The 20,086-nt window shown below is 40.5% G+C and overlaps 1 protein-coding gene across 1 annotated transcript; it reads left to right on the top strand.

Moving 5' to 3' along the window:
- Positions 1 to 4,578: 4,578 nt before the first annotated feature.
- INHBA (inhibin subunit beta A) lies at positions 4,579 to 19,834 on the top strand. The gene is made up of 3 exons (XM_082479356.1): positions 4,579 to 4,642; positions 6,180 to 6,700; positions 17,697 to 19,834. The coding sequence occupies exons 2-3, from the start codon at positions 6,313 to 6,315 to the stop codon at positions 18,581 to 18,583; spliced, it is 1,275 nt and encodes a 424-aa protein (XP_082335482.1). The 5' UTR covers positions 4,579 to 4,642; positions 6,180 to 6,312; the 3' UTR covers positions 18,584 to 19,834.
- Positions 19,835 to 20,086: the final 252 nt, after the last annotated feature.

Here is a 20,086-nt window from a genome sequence, read left to right on the forward strand (position 1 = left end):
AAATGCAGAGTTTTGAACAAGCTCTGATTATAGAACACGGTTGTGTCATATCATCTCACACTAATACCATCATCTGTGTCACCTGCCTTATGTATTCATATCTCCTGGTTTTTATTTTTAAGTATAAAAGGGCAACGCATATGCTAAAATAACATGGACATAAAAATATCCTTGTTAAAGAAACAGCTCACTGTTCCATGAGTTGGCAAGAAGAAAGATCAATGAATGACATGGCAGAAGACATAGGTACAGTTTAGAAAGAAAATTAACATACTCGCTTCTGTTAGTCAGATTGACTTTATATAAGATTCTCTTAGAACATTTATACTTATCCTGCCCCCCTGAAAAAAGTGTCATCCATTAATATTAAAAAAAAAAAAGGCAAGAACTTGAAAGCTATTCTTTACCCCACCCTCTAGACTGAGTTCTTATCCTCAGATGAACCTTATTTTTTGACCAGCTCACTAATTATGATTGAAATCACTGGCCCCTCTAAACAGCACATAAGCACTAGAGCTAGCAGCAACAGCAAGACTGGCCTTAATTGGTTCACTTACATAAAAGTAGAAACATTAAACTTCTAAATATAAGTTTCTGGCATATCTTTTCTTGCTATTACAGTAAAATAAGGTACAACAGAGTGAGATTCCAGCTGATTTGCACAGAAATCTGTGCCAATGTGTTTTCTAGTGACTGCTCTTCAAAGCAGGAACGGAGGCACACAAATACTATTGTGTGCAATTCAGGATTCCAAAATAGCCATTAAATCGCACAATCTCCACTAGGTGAATAATGAAGTGGCATTGGGCCATTTTTTTTAACGGTTTGTAAGATAAAATACACAATTAGGAAAAAAAGAGACAGGTTGCTGGAATACTAACCTTCCTTTCTCCGTCCCATTCTTTTAATTATTTCTGATCCAGCAGGGACCTAAAAATATGCCTGCGAGCCAGCAAGATAGGCTGGCTATCAGCATCACTCTGATGTTTTATGTGGTCTCAGTCAGTGATATCAGAATTTAAGTTAGAAATCCCAGCTTCACTAAATGAACAATGATTATCTGGATTCTGAAGCTGCCAGAAAAAAGAAAGAAAGAAAGAAAGAAAAAAAACAACAACAACAAAACAGCTACAGTCTTTCCCAAGAGCAATTGCCCTTTCTGGCAGGAAGGGGTAAAAATAGAGGCAGCTCATTAATATGGCTTGGCAGTGCTTAATGGCAGCTGGTCTGAAGAGTTAGATCAGTGGGTCTTTCCAGCAGTACTCCCGGACCACTGCCAGCAGGTGTTGCTGTGTTCAACAAAATGAAAAGAAGTGGAGGGGTGGGGAGAAAAATATTTATAAAGAGAGAAATAGGTGCGAAAAAAAATTAGTCACTGAGTAAAGCTTTCATTAGGCCTTTGGTAAAGCTATAGACAAATTCCCCGAGGCAATAAGGAGCATGCTCTGAAATGAATAATGCTTTTCACTTCTCCTAATCTCCTTTCAGAAGTTATCCTGCGCTATAAATCACATATGTGTTTGCTGTGCTTCCCTCGGTAGCCTTCTCTTTTTGTCACAGACCACACACTTTCGCACTGGGAATTCTCTGACCCACTGCCGTTGTGGGAGAAGCTATGGACCGGCTGGGTGCAGCACCAGTAGGGGTGCGATGGTCAGCAGCCGTCGCACCAGCTGCTGTGCATGGAGCACAAGGAGAAGATAACTCCGTTACTTTCAGGGCGATTTTTCCACTCTCTGTAAAACCAATGCAGTACAAGATCTCTTGCTGAGCATATGTCTGCTGCCAAATTACAACAGTCACTGCACTACCAGTATGTAACTAATTGCAAAGAGTTTTAGGGTGCTAGTTAAAACCAAATTCAGTCTGGTCCTGAGAAAAAAAAACAACTCCATGCTGGAAAAGTCCTTTGCCAAAACTCGATTTTAGGATCCCCGTTAAAAATATGGTCCGGCAAATAACTAGATATGTGCATGCTCGTTATTTGTTTCTTCAAGCATGTCTCTCACTGTCCCTGAAGGAAAAAAAAAAAAAAAAGGGGGGGGGGGGGGAGAGAAAAACGGTTCTTTGTAACAACTGGAACCACCAACATCAGATGGCAGGAAAGCTACTGAAACTTGTTTCAAGAGGCTTCAATCCACAGCATGTTAGAGCCTGAAAACTTATTATATGCACATTAAACCTGGGAAACAAAACAACCTATCTGGTCATATGTTTCCCATTAACTCCTGATTTTTTGCTCATTCTACCAAAGCTGTTGTGTGAATACAGCACACACACCAGTTCCAATCAATGCTGCTATAAGGACTCCCTGCTATCACTGTAAGTTGAAAATTTAAAATCTTTCTTCCCTGATCCAGATCAGCCATATTCCAAGACATATTAAACTTGCATTACCAACAGGACATAAAAATACAATTATAAGTACAATTCAGGCCAAAAAAAAAATCTGAAGGATGGGGATTTTCTGGTAATCAGTGGGTGTTTTGAATGAGTAAAGACTGCATGATCATGCCATTTGTCATAAACGGTACCACATAAAGCCAGCTATTATGTGTGTTTAAGAAAGGAGATGGATTTTGGATTTACTTTTGACCTTATGTATATTACTTTTGTACTGCCTAATTGGCATACAGTTATTTCTGATTTCCACTAATGTAAACTGAAATGAAAATTGCATTTTATTTTATTCCACATGTGTTAATATCACACTTGCAAAAATGTGACCTGTCATTCATTGTAACTTATTTTTAGATGTCTAAACAGTTTTTAATAGTGTGATGCAATCCGCACGTCAAGAAGCCAGGAGACTTGGACAAGAGCAATATGATTCATTTTTTAAGAGCTTTAAAGGGATCCCTAAGTTAACAGGAGGACATATTTATACAAAGACTGAATTAAAAAAATTCTTCCACAGCAAATGGATTCTTAATCAAATGCACTTTCCTGAATTTGAAAAGAATCCAAATTTGCAAATAGATTATCTGGTATATCCTTAAGTATGAAAGAAGAAGAAAACAATTTGCAAACTAGTAATTAAGTATCTGGCAAACACTGTATTTGAACTAAATCAGTGATATCTACATCTAATAATATCTATATCTAGCTATGCAATAAAACAAGTTGGAGTGTGTCTTCCTGACTCATAATGTTTGCTTTCAGTCTGATTTTAAGTTCTATTCTTTAAATGGATACAGAGATCACCACTACAAGTTGAATCCACGGTATTTTGTCATGCTAGACAATTAGGAGTTTCCATTAGATAATTACCAGAAGTATGTCTCATACAGGAAAAACAGTCAATTGCTGATGTAACAGGATTAACCAATCCAGCACAGTGATCCGGCCCACTTACTTTTGACAGACATTATATGTGAGTGTACACATGAGAAGTACAGTATAAAGCTTCGCATTATAAATACCACAAAGAGGAACTTCAGCAGTTCTTAATGCACAATACAGCAGTCTCCTTCTGAGAGTCAGGACTAGAGAGGTAAAACTTTAAATCAGCTTTTTTCTTTTAAAACTGAAACTTTTAATTCCTGTGCATGCTGTTGCATACTATTAGGGCTATATTGAATGAATGCATATACAGAGCTTTGCAGCTCAGGTAATTTTATAGAAAGGGTCTGAACCACCGTTTCTATATTTATTCAAACGCTATGTATTTTTGTGCATATGTATGTATGTATGTATGTAAGTACAAATGAACTATATATCGGCGGTATCAGCAGACTCGCTTTTAGAAAACAGTGATTTTCAGAAAGTTATGCTTTAATGTTAAATCTGTCATCATTATGGCATGCAAGTAAAATATGTTATACCTATATGTAATAGATTGTCTGTGATAAGCGTACCTGTTATAAATGGCAAGCAACGTATACCCCACAGCAAGAGCCCAAATCTACTTATCTATATTTTATATTGATTTATGCCTATCCCTTACTTTTCATCAGACACTGTTGGGATAGGTGCTATATTAGAACTATAAATAATCCCTTTAATTATGTCATCTGTTAGTACATGTAATCATGAATGCATATTTTCATCTGAAATTATTTTTTTGTCCAATTAAACTTTTAGTTCTATTTCAAGCTGACTTTCAGACTTCGTATAATTACAGCAGACTTTGGGCTGTTCACAAGATCCAAGAAATTTAGATGTATTATAGCGAGGTTTGTGTTACAAAGATGTGTTTATAAGAATGACTGCAGGGTTTATAATGCTGACAGACCCATAAGTGTAACAGTATATAACAGTATAGCAACTGAGGTCAGTAAAACACAGATGAGGGTGGACTGTGGATGCCTTATAACAGTGAACGACTTATAAAAGAGCTTAATTGAAAAGGACTTGCAATATATAAAATTTGTAAAACTTTGGGTGATTATTCAATTACTTCTGTATGTTTCATTTACTCCAACTATAATTCCTTGCCTGTCTCTCAGCCCATGTGCCTGTAGTCATCTCATGGAAATTAGAGACCTTACAATGCTTAAATTTATAAATTACTCCTTTCCACTAAAATACAATGGCTGATGGCAATATAGTGAAAGTGCATATTTGCTGGGTAGGAGGTAAGCACACCTGAAGAAGACAGAGGTGTGCGAGAGACAGAATGAAAGGAAGATAAAGAAAGAGGGTAAATACTAAAAAAGCAGAAGCTGTTCTATGAAAATCTGTACAAGTTGAAGTCTGGAGGGGAAGAACTTCAGGAGTTAGAGTCTATCAGCTGTAGTTTTCTCATTTTCCATTACCAAGTTCAAATATGAGGGAGTTTGCTAACTTCACCCTTGCTAGTTAAGGAACAGAATGGAGAGGCTACAGAATACAAAGGCAACGTGAAGACATGTCAGTGACACGTGGAATGCCTTTTCACCGCAGAGCAAAACCCTCACGGACGTAAAGGGGCAAGGGTCTACCAACACTGCTTGAAACTCCAGCTCCTAGCAGTGTTTTAGACTGCTTTTGATTCCCAATGCCTTATTCTAATATTATGATTGCTCTGTGTGGTTTAAATGAATGAAACAAAAAGTGCCTTCTAATAACAATGGGCCAAATGTAGAAGATCTTACTCAGCCTTCACTCAGACAGAATTATTATTGGCATCGATGAGGGACTTGCCTGAGTCAGGAGTGAGTGTGATTTGGCCAGATGGCATGTAACACTTTTCACCTTCAAAGCATTTTTCAGACATTACTTGATTAACCCCAAGCCTAAATATATCTGCCTGAGAACTTCTAGGCACAGACTAGCATAGAAGTAGGGATATTTCTGGTGCGAGGGCACTACCTTAGCATGTCACAGATACGTGCCGTACCAACTCCTGCTTAGGCTTTCAGTGCCTGACCGCGTATTGCCTCTGGAGAGTGTACGATGTATTATATAGCCCTCCAAACAACAGTGTTCTTTTGCTCCCGTCAGATCTCTTGCCAGTGTTGATAACCTCCAGCATTTAGAAGTGAGCAGAAAAGATCTTTTCTCTTCTACTCAAGGCAGAATAATGTTCTGTCCAAAATATTCAGAGCCCCTGCCCTCATCCCCATCTCATTCACAAGCTGTTTAACATCTCCTGCTATCCCTAACAATACCAGGCAGGGCCAAGAGCAAGGTGCTCGTTAATAAAAGGTTTCACTCTTTTCATTCATTCATGTTTCCTCTGTTTAGTTAGGCCAGTGATACCGTTGAAGGAAAAAATCAAACAAAACAAAACAAAAAAAAAAGGGGAGAAAAAAAAGGGGGGGGGGGAGGGGGATGACAGCCGGGGGGAGCCAGGAGGGTCAAACGTAGAGGAAAGAAAAAAAGGAAAAAAAAGAGTAAATTTAGAGGAATGAAAAGAGATTTTAGGAAGGGGGGAGGGTAGAAACCACGAGTAGTGATATTTGAAGAGGTGTGTGTTAGGGGAGCAATGAGCATAAGGAAGCCAGCCTGCCTGTTCCTCCCCCTTCCTAATCATAGCCTTTACTCACAGACAAAACTCCCTCCCTCTCTCATTCACTCACTCACTTTAGGCCAATCCGTCCTCTCTCTCTCTCTCCCTCTCTCTGTGTCTCTCTCCTACTCTGAGACAGAGTCAGAACTCTTCTCCCTGACAGCCACAAACATCTACAGCACTTATTGCATTCAGAGAGGGAACCTGCAAACAAAACTTCACAGAAAACTTTTGGTTCTTGTTCCAGAGAATTTGCTGAAGAGAAGGAAAAACAAACAAACAAACAAACAAACCAAACCAGCCCCAAAAAAACTGTGCGTGAAGGGGGAGGAAAAGCAGGGCCTTTTAAAAAGGGAATCACAACAACTTTTGCTGCCAGGATGCCTTTGCTTTGGAAGAGAGGATTTCTGTTGGTGCTTTGCTGGATTATAGTGAGGAGTTCCCCAACCCCAGGATCCGAGGGGCACAGTTCAGTCACTGACTGCCCATCATGTGCCCTCGCCACGCTCTCAAAGGATGTGCCCAGCTCACAGCCTGAGATGGTGGAAGCAGTAAAGAAGCACATACTGAACATGTTGCACTTGAGGGACAGACCTAATATCACCCAGCCGGTGCCCAAGGCAGCACTTTTAAATGCCATCAAAAAACTCCACGTGGGAAAGGTGGGAGAGGATGGTTATGTGGAAATAGAGGATGATGTTGGAAGAAGAGCCGAAATGAATGAAGTTGTGGAGCAAACCTCAGAAATCATCACTTTTGCGGAATCAGGTGAGTGCTTGAAAAACAAAACTGTAAAATAGCCTTTGTGCCAGAACTGCAATTAACGTCTTTTCTTCTCCTCAGCAATAATGTTTTCTGTAAGGTTGTAGGATGAGACCTGGGGGAAGGGAGAAGGGGGAATGGGATGGGGGGACGGGACTCTGAAGGAATTTGATTTTTCTGACTTAGTCTTGGCTACAGATTACACTTGCTAAGCACAGACAGCCACACAGGGAGGAAGCTCTCTAACCAATCTTGAGCAGAAAGTCAGGCTGCAGCGGGGTCCTCCAAACTGTGCCTGTGAAGCCAGAGTACTTGCAGTAAAGTACTGGATTGCAGAGCTGATAGTGAAAGAAAAAGGGCTGAAGCTTTGGGGGGAGTTTATCAGGACAGAAAGTGAGCTGCAAACCACTTGAGAAACAACCCTTTCATGTAAAAATTACAGTGGAAGTTATAAAATAAGATAAAGAAGCTTTAACTTTTAGAAGTGAGAGGGCTTTTTTTTTTTTTTAATTAACACAGCATCTTCAGCAATAAAGAGTTGCAGGGACTGTCAGATGACTTCAATAGAACTGGACAAGTTGCTGTAGCTGATCCAATTTGTAATGCAGACTTCTGCATACTGGAAGAAAACGATTCTGTTCCTAGAACACTCCTGCCAAAAAAATGCAACCTTGGTAGGGTGTATTTTGAACTCTTTTGCAGTTCTGTTTTCCCTAACTCTTATACAGTAAGAGCTCAGAATATAGATATTTCCTAAGTAATGGCTCACGACTCACATCAACTGCCTATAGGAAAGAGCTCTGAAGTTGTTCTTTACTGTCTTGTTCCTACACGAATAGGACCAGAGCCCATTTTAATTCAATGTATATGTATGTGCATATTTATCTGTTAGTATATGTGAGCATGTTTATACATGCATCAATAGAAGTATCTTGCAATAACACTATCATCTAACTAACAGCAACTTTTTATGATGCTGTCTAGCCAAAGCATTTTTCCTGTTGCCAAGACGGTTTTAAAAGAATGTCATTGTTTTGTTTGGTACAGCATATGGTAGGCAAAGTATGCAAAGGAACTCCAAGCATTTTTGTTTAAAAGTTTGCTGCAGCAGTATAAACAATTAAGACAACACTCAGAGTTTCCAGTCCTGAAAACCTGTTGACTCAGATGTTCTGTTCGCAGGGAAGCCATGCACAAGAAGTGTGCATGCTTTTAAGAGCAGACATTCCTGCTGGCTGTCCGATTTCCAACTGTACGAGGAGCCCTTGCCTTTAGAGTCCTTGTCAACATGCACATTATCAGTTATTTCAGTATGAAAGCTCAGGCTTTGTGTTTTTTTCCATCCCCTCCACTTCAGAAAGCAGGCAGAAGGTGTCAATGCCAGTGGTCATTAGAAGCAGGGGTGGCTCAATGTTAGTTTAGAAGTGAGTTTTTATAAGCAAGGAAAACTTTAAGCTATCTATGAGTCGGATTCCCCACCTGGTTTTCAGCAGCTCGCTCTGAGCACAGTGAAACACATATGGCATGAGCAGTGGTTTCTCTTCACTGTCTGAGTCCCAATCATTTGTAAACACATTATTGTCTCTCCTGAGCTCTGACACAAAGGAATTTGGAATTTGATATATGCCTACTCAGTACGACACCCTCCAACGGCGGCTCCTGAAGCCATTGGCTCTCGGGGTCACATGAGCAGTGAAAATCGTGCCATTGCCCACACGCTGGCCAATAGTCCAGCCACCAATCCCCCCCCCCCCCCAAACTACCCAACACTAAACACGTCACTTAGTTTGATTTACATAGCGTTGTCCTACCACTGCTAGCCAAATTAGTTTAAGAAGACTTATGCTATGGAATTGCGCAGCCGAAGGACGGGGCATCCGCTGTGTTCACATGCCTTTTCTTTCCTGCTGCTGTTCTCCACCTTCACACTAAGCCCAACCTGGAAGCCAAGGCAGGAGGGCTGCTCCGGCCCTTTTTCCCATACCTTCTAGGCTTTGATTTAGGAAGAGGGAGGAGCAATTAGCAACCCTGAAGCCGAGCTCTATGATTTGGGCTTATAACGGAAATGGTAACTCCATTCTGTGGAGTAACTTCAGATTGACAAAACATAATTTTCATCTATAGCCATTCATATTTGGTGTCTTGCTAACATCAGAGGATCTACCACACTTTACAGGTGCCAATGCTGCAACAACTTAAGTAAACTCTACCTGGGATCTCATCCACTCATGCACCAGCAGTATTGTTTGTCAAATATTAAAGCAGTATCATTTTTGCCATTGAGGAAAGTGAGACAAAAAGAGAGCAAGTGACACGTCATATAGGAAGTATGAGTTAAAAAGGCAGGAATAGAATATAGCCACATGGAGAGTCCCCGCTTTTCACCCTGTGGGAAATGGGAAGAGCACGGGTAAGTTTAAAGCACCAAGCAGGGGAATTAACATGTTCCTCTCAAAGTCAGGCTAATGTTCTTCCTGCTTTTAATGGGAAAGTCACTCTGTCTCAAAAGAGGGCAATAGGAAATCAATGAAAATGCATGGAAACATCTCACGTTGTATCAAATAAAGGTCTATGGAAAGAGAAATAAGACTTTAGGCTTTTTGTTCCTTTGGGTATGACTTGACATAAACCAGCCATTCCCCCTACCTTTCAGAAGCCACATTTACTACTTACCTTCATAAAAAAGTAGTATTTCCATCTTTCATTACCCTTATCCTCAGACATTCAATGAAATGGAGTGAATGAACAAACAGTGCCCTGTGCACGTGACTCTGGCTTGAGACTGCTATTTTCTAAAATAGATCAAAATTCAAATGAGCACACGTTTCAGAAAATTAGAGGGGAAACTAAATGCAGTGAACTTGTCTGAAGCACAGGTGTAGTTATGTCCAGGAAATCAGCAAAATAGCTGGCAGGTAGTTTTCACAGCTAACAAATCCAGGCAGATCTTTACAAAATTAATGACCGCGAGTATTGGGCAAAAGTTTACAAATGCACCCTACTGTCCTTTGGCACTCTTACAAGTAAAACATGAAAATGATTTTCTACTTGCATATCAAACTAAGATTACTAACCTCGATTAGTTCTGCTATGAGGGTAGCTGTGCCAGAGCTCTGTGGGTTACTTCAAGGTCTTAAAAATAGTCTTTTGAGGAGAGGGGTCATATAATTTTGTGACAAGCAAATCTAACAGGTTCCATAACGGAGATACCCAATGCTCATAAAATATGGTCAGTTAATAACTCTTTCATTATTTTAAGTAGATAGCTTATTAGGCAGACCTGGGATTTTGCCAAGTGAATTTGATCCTGGCAACTAAACTACCAATGAAACGGGTTGCTAAGATCAGCCCCCGAGAAGGTAATAGGAATTACTGGATGGAAATACTGAAAACCAAAGGCTTATCATTAGGAGAACTGTCAGGAGAAAAATGAGAAGTCTGACAGCTATTTAGACTGCTTCTACCTTTTTGTATCACTTCATACTGAATTCAAGGTGAACCGACTTGATCACGCGATGCCTACTTTCATGTGCAGATACATGTGCATACACAATCACGCCTTTTCCTAGGAAGATACCTATTCCTATACATCCAGGCTGGCAGTTCATGAGGAAAAAAAGGATGGGTCGCTTCTGCCTCTTCAAATCATTTCATCAATTTTCTTTTGAAAGCAAATGTATTTAATGGTACAGATATCCGTGCTAAATAAAGAATGACCACGAGAGGGCAGACTCCAAAGGCTTTTTGCTCCACACAAGGCAACCTTCCTGCAACTCCTATTTTACCTAATTGGATCCTGAATCCCAGAGATCTTTATGCTTATCTGTAGCTTCTCTGAGTGGAGCTCTTGTTTCTCTCTTCTAGTTTATTTAAAAGGCAAAGATTCACTGGAGTGGAGGACTGTAAGTAAAATAATGCAGGAAGGAAACAGGCAAAGGGGAAAAAGATAAACTGATGGATGCTAGAAGTTCTGGAAATCTAGAGAGATCAGAAATTATCATTATTATTTTTTACAAGATACTGAGAAATGTGACCGTGAATCATCATCTGAGCTGATTTTCTCACATCTTTTTTTAATGCAGTCTCCTTGGCTTTTAGAAAACAAGCCTATTTCCTCTTGACTTGTTTTGTTTTGTTTTGTTTTTTTCTTTGGCATACTATATCAAAGATTTAAAGTTTAGCAAATGAAAGCAAGTTACTTCCAGAAGAAGAAAACCATTCTGCATTAATCTGTTTCATTGTAACAAAATGTGAGAATTCAGGGATGGTTGGTTTGAGAACAACTTGAGAAAGCACAGACAAATCTGAGAAGGTGGGAACCAGTTTTGGAAAAGGTATCTGAGAGAGAAAGTACTGTATGTGTCCATCTCTCTGGGTAGTCCTGCATACAGTTTTGTTTGCAAATGCAGTTAAGAATATCAGAATATGCATTTGCCTGTACATGTGTATAAGCGCACATATGTCCATGTGTATGGGTATGCCAAGGCAGACATGCTTATGTAGCATCATTGTAATATGAATAGGTTCCTGCAGATAAGTATGTGCATTCATGCGCTCTCCTGTGTGCAAGATGTATCTACACTGCATATATGTAAATGATTCACGCTGAGGAGTTCTTATATATAGATACGCCTATATGGGTATGAAAAGGCAATCTCATTTAACGCAACAGAGCTTTGCAAGAATGATTTGGGATTGAAGTTTAGTCTACTGGAAGCAATTGGAAGTTTTTCTATAATTTTCAGTAGGCTTGGGATTTGGGCCGTAGTGCATAGAAATGAAATATTTTATTGAAAACAGACTGGTAGCTTCTGATCCACTCAGTTTTAGAATTTAAAACAAATTATTACAAGTATGTACAAAAAAAATTACTCTCTCTTTTATGAAAGACAACGACTTAGGTTTGTTTTTACCTTGAAATATGTTATTGGTGCAAGTAACCCTAAACTTTGCTTGAGCTATTTTAAACATAAATGCAAAAATCAAGTAACAAAAATTTTCAACCAAACAAACACCTTTTTTATTTCTAAATATTTAAAGTCATGTGGGGGAAGGGCGTTCAATTTGGAAAGAACTCTAGGCTGTGGATGTAAAGTGCTTCCCTCCTGACAAAATAGCAGAGGAGAGTCAAGGTTCACCAGAACAGAATTATTTCACATTCTGAATGACCTTGTCAATGCCCCTTTGGGTTAACTTTTCAAGAAAAGGTATTTAAAAAGTTTGCTGCTGCTTTTTCCCCCACGATTGCTTGGGGAATAGTTCTTTTTCCCCATTCTCTTTTTTGGTTCATTTTTTCTTACAACAAAAGTCTCCTTTTGCTGGCAGAAAAGGGTATGCGAACATAAAGATAAAGTGTTTGTTATTTGTGTCATAATTGCCCCTCCCTTTGCGAGAGGCAAGAGTCAGGCAGTCCGGGAGCAGGAACGAAAGTACACAAGCTGGATGACCAGTCATACGAGGGGTAATGAATAGTTAGAGTAAATTGTTTGCCAGTGATCCATAGGCTGAAATGCATTCACAGAAACGGCCACTCTCTAATTGTGGTAATAACACATTTGTAATAATCAGTCTTCCTAGGGGATAACAGAGTGCTAAATTCACTGAATAAATTCTACGCTGTGGACAATTCATCCAACTCTAGTGGTCACTCATTAGTAAACATTTTGAGCAATTATCTCTCAATAACCATGCTCTTCTCTTCACTCTCTTTAGAGGAACCTTTCTAGTAACCTATTTTTTTCTGTCTCCTGGGGAACGGAAATGAGAAGTAAAGAGAAGGATGCTTTTGAATGTAATTGCAGATTGGCACGCAGTACAAATTCCCCCAAATCTAAACATAGGCAGTAGTAAAGTTAGCAACTAAAAAAGGAAAAAAAAAAGCTTGCTTTGTATGGAAAAACAGTTCACTTACAGTATAACGTAAAAAGGTTAAAAATTAAGCAGTGGTGAAGCATGGGAATTTAAAGTAACAGCACCTTCTTACACAGTGAGCATTTTTCAAAAGAAAATTTAAATACCGTGTATTAAGAGGAATTAAGAACACATCACATTATAATATCAGAAAGCATAATTACATTCATTATGAAAAAAACAGCCATAATCATTTAACAGCATATGGTTTTAAAAAAAAGGTCATTTTAAGCGTCTTAGCATTTTACTCAAAAAAAGATCCTCTTAATTGTATAGCCTAGACCCTACCTAGTATCTGTATACAGCTGGAACTAACAGGGCTCGGTCGTCAATCCTGCTGTAAATTGCAAATAAATGAGCTTCAACTGCACAGTTAAAGCAAGCGATACCGAAGAAAGGATCCTTAGCCTCAGAGGAAGAGCACACTGGAGCCACAGGCTCCTTCCGTGAGCCCAGCCATGAGCTACCCCACGCAGGGCTGCCTCCGCCAGTCTCCCTGCGCCTGGGGCCGCAAGGGCTCTGCCAATCCCTCCGTGCTCTCCTGCGCCTTGCCGGTCACCAAGTACCACTTGGCAGCAGGTACCGAGTGCGTGAGCCCTGAACAGCCCTTCCAGAGGTGGAGAGGAAGGTACCTGTGCAGGCGCCCCTCTGCTTGAATATTCAGGTTTCTCTCCTAAAAAGGTGTGTGAGCACCACTGAAGAGAAAAACAGATATGAGCAAACTCTCATGCTATATATACTGATGCTACACTTTCCATTCAGTAACTCCTTCCATTAAACCTTTTACCATATATGCACTACTTCTTAGGGCTTGTATTTTTAACCATTTCTCACAGCATTTGCCAGTGTCGCTCGCGCTGCTGGACTGCTCCCTCAGCATCAGAGCCCTCTTCCTGGAAGGGACTTTGCTCAGCGGTAAAGCAGAGAGGTGGCCTCTCCCAGGCTTTGGGAAGAGGAGATGAGGAAAAGCAATCAAAGGGGGGGCAAAGTAATCCCTTGTCTCCTTTTTCAGCTGCTTTCTGCTATGATAACAATCCAGGCTGTTGACATCGCCGTTTAAATGAGCATGGAAGTGATGAAGGCATTACCACTGTTGGGCTGTGGGTCTTTCCACGGGAGTCAGGCAGGAGGAGCAGGATGATTAGAAATGGAAAAAGACCCTTGCAAATCAGCTGTGGCAGATGAAAAGGCAGGACAAGAGGATAAACAAAGCATAATTATGGAAGTGATACCATCCCCAACTTTCAGGAAGGTCTCCTTTTTATTTGCAGTTAGATGAACAGTATGTATTTCCAAAGCTTTGAACCTGGTCATTAACTCAGACCAAATAGGAAAAACTGCTAAATCCCTAAGCAATATTGGGAGAAAATGAAATACAGAGATTTTTTTTTTTGTCTCAGAACACTTGAAGAATTTATTTTATTGTAGCACCGTACCTTTTGGAAATACAGATCCTGTTATAAAGTGAAAGTGTAATCATAATAAGCCAGATCCAGAGATCTCAATTCAGTTTTAGCAGACGCCAAACTCAGATTTCAAAATGAGCTTGTCTGAGCATAGTGACCTTGTAAAGACTGCAGGATTCATACCATTTGTGCTCTGTGATCGTAACAAACTAGTTGTGAATGTGGAGAGAATTCAGAAAAGCTTCGTGTTTTCCGAATGTGAAAGCATGCTTTTTATCCTCAACTTTGCACCATTCCCAGTCTCCTTCTAAAAAGATCTGTGAAAGGGAAAGGTTTTTTTAATTGCTATTAAAACCTTTTATGAGCTATGCAGGTTTGAGTCCTCAGGACTTTGTTTCATCCAGAAATACTAGGCTCATATTAGCTTCCTGCATCTTTTTTCTTCAGGATCTGCATCGACCATTCATGTGTGAAAATGTAACAAACCACATCCAGAGAGGCTGCTTTTGTAGCTAACAATCTACAGGGAGGCAGGCTGTTATCCTGTATAAGAACATGTCTTATGCTACCTTGCTCAAGCTCACTTTCCTTGAGTGAAAAAAAAGCAAGTACTCGGGTACTTTCACTGTACTATTCCGATATTTTTAGTAATGAGGAAGAATTCAACTTTCACACATACAGGGACATATGAAAAACTAATTAAGAGAGTTTTTGAGGTCCTGTTTCTTTCCTGTAATATCTGTCAAAAAGAGTGGCTGCATTGCTATACTTCTGGCCAGTGCACAAGGTAATATGAATATTTACTGTTGGAGATATGTCACTTCATAACTATTTTCAAATCCGCTAGTATGGAAATAACAAAATGTGAAATATCAAGCATTAGCACTTAACAGCATTAGGTTATTCTGTAACACAGGGCTGCCTGGCTTTTCTGATCAGATGGGCCATACAGCTTCTCTCCCTATTGAGCCAGGTCTGCTTTTTTCAGAGCACATGATTGTGCCACTTTTCCATGTTCATGTCCAGCACAGCTGATCTGCTCATGCCCAGGATCCCTCCTAGCACCAGAACTGCTGTCTGTACCCAGCTTTGTACCTCAGGAACACAGAATAAGCTCTGCACTTCCCAGCAATATATGGCTATTCCTCACCCCGGGCTGTGACCTCTGAGGAAAGAAAGAGAGCAGCTGCGAAGAGGCTGTTGGTGCCAGAACAATTTCTGCAGCTTGGTCTAAACCATCTTTCCCTCCCCCCCCCCCCACCCCTCCCAAGGTGTCCTTGGGTAGGGACTGCAAGCAGAAGGGGTTGGATGGAGAGCCTTGGAGGCAGCAACCCACTCCTGGCAGGTCACCTGCCTTCAGGTTCCCCTGAAGACCAGGTGCCCCTTAGAAAGGGTTTATCAGGACTATGCCAAGGAAAGAGATAAGCTAAGGTTAGAAGCTTGCGTTAGAAGAGAGAGTCAGGGGAAATGAAGCCACAGGCTGGATAGATGGTCCTCACAGGCCTTAGAAGTGTTCGTTCTCATAAAGAACACTCTTTATAACATCCCTACATACAAGGCAACCAGCCTCTTGGACCAGACTTCCTTTGGACTGGAGGAATGTCATTGTACATCTCCTCATGCTCTGAAACCCGGGCAGGAGTGGGATTAACGCCTATTGCCTGCCCACTGCTCCAACACAGCTGGCAGCTTTGCCATAGTTTCATTTCCAGAATGGAAAAAGATAGTGTTAGCTGGTAAGAGCTGACTAATGATCTTCCAGTCATTATTGAATGAATCTTGTTTAAAAAATAATAGGAAAATAGTAACTCCACCATGCCACACAATACTGGTCAGCTTGTTCTGTCTTTTCTATAAGCCACTTCCTTTTCTAAGGCACAGTTCCACTGGTTTGTGTAGCTCCCTGAGAAATGAATGTAACTCACTTTGCAGACTGGCATCAGCAAAGTCTGTGAGAAGCAGTTAACACAAACCATGTGTTTCCCTATCTCAGTGACAGTTAAAGTCTACAATTTCACACTCTCACTTAGAGAGAAAACAAAAACAAAACGCTGTGCCCTTTGGCCACTGTAATTCAGAAACGTCTGTCTCTTTGACCTGGGAATGCCACCAGGGAAAGCTGAATGTGTCAGTGCCAGGACTTCACGGAGAAGGAAGGCAACAGGTAGCTCGAAGGGCAGCACAGCCTGCCTACAGACTTGAGAAACCAGGAACTCTTGAATTTGCAAGTGAGTACGGGATGCATGTATCTTGTGATTTTGCCCCACTTCTGTTTCACCTGAGAATGGGGGAGCAGGGAGATGGTCAGGGAGCCTGCACTAGTGGAGTTCAGTGGCAACGGGAAGCAGGGAGGAGAGCCTTGCTGCCATGAGAGTAATTTTTCCTGCATGCGTCCAGCCACTTCAGTTTTGATCACCACTTACCCTTTCTAGGGTGCAAAGTTCTGGTTCCCTGACAAGCAGAACCACTGCACAGAGAATCAGATCAACCAGTGTGGGTAGCTCAAGAATAATATCAATGACAAACTGACAATTATGAATACTGTTAGTGTCTCACTAAGGTCAGATATCTGTGCATTTCAAATCTGTGACCCCAGTCCATGCTGGACTCCATGCTTACAAAGAACAAGAGATGCCAACGTGGCTTTTTCTTTTGTCAAGAAAATAGAAAAGTACCTCTCTTAAAAAAGTAATACGACCACTACCCCCCAGCTAATTCATTCTCTCTTAACTTTTTCATGCTCTAGTGATCAAATCATTAAACAGCCCTCATTATTCATTCCAGCTTCTGCCAGGGATATGAGCTCTGTATCAGAGAAACACCCCCTCACCATCATAATCATCATCATGACATCTCAGCAAGTTGATACAATTATGCCAGAGAACCATCCCCATAATTATACAGTTCTTTAACTCATTTCTCAGTGTATTCACCATTACTATAATCACAGCGAGTACAGTGTGTTAAATTAAGAACAGGATCTACAGCTAACATCTCACAGGATGAAGAGTCTGCCTGCTGCAATTCTGCAATTCTTTACATTATAACTCTGCAAATCTCTCAAAGCTGAGGCTCATATTTTAGTTTTTCTTTGTTTTTGAAACAATTAACATTTACAACTCATTTTAAGATGCATATGAAGAATGGCATTTTACAGAGGGAGAAAGGGCAGACCTTGTTCCCACGTAATTTCCAAAGTATTGCCAAAGAATTGGCAGGGTTGGAACTCACTCCCTAACTTCAGCTACCAGGCACAGATTTGTGTGTGTATGGTACTTATAGTCACGGACTGTCATCACAAAAACATTTTTGCTGTTCAGCTAACAGTGATCACAAAGACAGCTTAGGCAAATGAACTCTTAGCAATCACCGATGCTTATTTGCCATGAGGCACTTTACATAAATGACTGCATCATTACTTTAACAAAATGCTTTGGTTAAAATATGATACTGGAAAACAACAGGCAAAGAATTACTTTTCTAAAGAGAGAATTTTCACAAAAGACAATCTGAGGAGGAGATGAGGTGAAGGAAGGTTAGAACAGAAGAATCATAAAAATTTAAAGAGCCAAGTAGGAAACCTAGGGAACTTTGTGCCTGTGGCAACAGTAACAGAATTCTCTTTAACAGAATGCAAGCAGACATACTAACAAGTTCTTCCTGTCTATTTCCATTTACCAAATCAGGCACGGCCAAGAAAATGTTGCACTTTGAGATTTCCAAGGAAGGCAGTGAATTATCAGTGGTGGAACATGCTGAAGTGTGGCTCTTCCTGAAGGTCTCCAAGGCCAACCGGAGCAGGACAAAAGTCACCATCCGCCTCTTTCAACAGCAGCGGCAGCCAAAAGGCAACAATGAAGGAGCAGAAGATATGGAGGACGGGGGGCTGAAAGGTGACAGGAGTGAGACTTTGATTTCAGAAAAGGCAGTGGACACCCGGAAGAGCACTTGGCACATCTTTCCTGTCTCCAGCAGCGTCCAGAGACTCCTGGACCAAGGCAAGAGCTCTTTGGATGTGCGGATTGCCTGTGACCTGTGCCAAGAGACTGGAGCCAGCCTGGTGCTACTAGGCAAGAAGAAGAAAAAGGAAGAAGAAGGGGAAGGGAAAGAAAAAGAAGCTGGAGAATTCACAGGAGAAGAGGAGAAGGAGCAATCACATCGCCCCTTCCTGATGATGCTTGCCCGGCATTCAGAGGACCGCCAGCATAGGCGGCGGAGACGAGGCCTGGAGTGTGATGGCAAAGTCAACATCTGCTGCAAGAAGCAGTTCTTTGTCAGCTTCAAGGACATAGGATGGAGTGACTGGATCATTGCACCTACAGGTTATCATGCCAACTACTGCGAAGGAGAGTGCCCCAGCCATATAGCAGGCACATCCGGTTCATCATTATCTTTCCACTCCACTGTCATCAACCATTACCGCATGCGGGGCCATAGCCCCTTTGCCAACCTCAAGTCATGTTGCGTGCCCACCAAGTTGCGGCCCATGTCCATGCTCTACTACGACGATGGCCAGAACATCATTAAGAAAGACATACAGAATATGATCGTGGAGGAGTGTGGCTGTTCATAGACGCATGTGTGCGCACGACCCTTCTCATGAAGTTGAGAAGAAAATGTATCAAAAGCCCAAGAAGAGGAAAGACCAGACATGGTATAACCTTTTTTGAATGAAACAATCATTGGAAATAAAAGCAAAAACAAAAGAGAGAGAGAAAAGAGAAGAAAAAAAAAATAAAAAAAGACTTAGGGAGGATCAGAAAAGACTTCAGCTATAAAAAGGAAGAAAGCTTCATGAACCCGGGCTTGAATGAGATACATCTGAATGGCGGTATGGGTTGGGGATTTCCCCTTCCTTTCAGTATGCTCCTTATCTTATTACATAGTATATTAAACATTAGTTATTACTAGGGGAGTTTTGTTCCCTCCCTTAGTCACCCATCAGTTCAAGCCGTGGTAGCAGTTCATCTAACCTGCAGCAATTTGGACTAAGTCCAAAATTTCATTGAAATTCCTTGAAAAGCCATGTGTATGAACACTACATTCACTGGCACTTTCCCTCCAAATTTACCGAGGAACTGAGTAGGTGTGTAGTGTTTGCATGTATATATATATGGCTATGTATTTATATACATATCTCTATACATACAGACACTATACACATACATTGACTTAATATTGGTAAAGGGACAATATTGTGCAGGTGTATACACCTTCATCCTCTGCACTACATTTACAAAACAAAAAAATGAAAAAAGGAAAAAAGAAAAATGAAGAAAAATACAGAATAAAAAAAAAAGAATGAAAGAAAGAATAAAAGTTACTTTTTGTAAAGGTGCTTACAATGTTAGAACTATGCAACCTAGTTGGTTTGAAACTGTTTACCTGCGAAAGAAAGAAAAAAAAAAAAAAAGAAAGACTTTTTTTAAATGGAAGTAACTTGTTTTAAAAAAAATTCTTCAGTGAGAGATACTTGAAAGGAACATGTTTGTCCAGTTACTGGAGCCAAACATTTCTATATTTTGTAAAAAAAATTTTTAATCGTTTACTATTTGCACTACAATGGTGTCTGACCTGTCTAATCCTTATTTAACAAATATTTGCAAGGGAGGGTGGTTGGGTGTGGGAGGGGTTGAGAGCTGCACTTATTGTGAGCTATACAAGAACTGCTACAGCACACAAAATAGCTATTTTTATTATTATAATAATTATTATTATTTTGTACCTTAAAACGAATAGACACATACACCAAAGACATTTGTGTGAGCCTCTAAAAAGTCTGTTTGTGGTTGGTACCATTCACCTGTAATAAGTTAGGGTTTGAATTAAGGGTCAGTGGGTTGATTACATTCAGGCTAGTTTATCTGTTAACCAGTTAAATTCAAATAGTCCCATCAACAGAAAATTGCCACTTGAAGTAAGCCCAGAAAAGCCCTGGGATTTGGATCCAAGTACTTGGATCCGAGATCCACCTAAGCCTAATTGTACTGTTTTGCATGTACAACACTAAGACTTGTCCCTGATGCACAGCACCTGTGCCTTGTTGGGAAACAACTTTATACAAGGGATATACATA

Source organism: Vanellus vanellus (genome assembly GCF_965231255.1).
Source record: "Vanellus vanellus genome assembly, chromosome: 2".
In the NCBI taxonomy this organism is placed as follows: Eukaryota; Metazoa; Chordata; class Aves; order Charadriiformes; family Charadriidae; genus Vanellus; species Vanellus vanellus.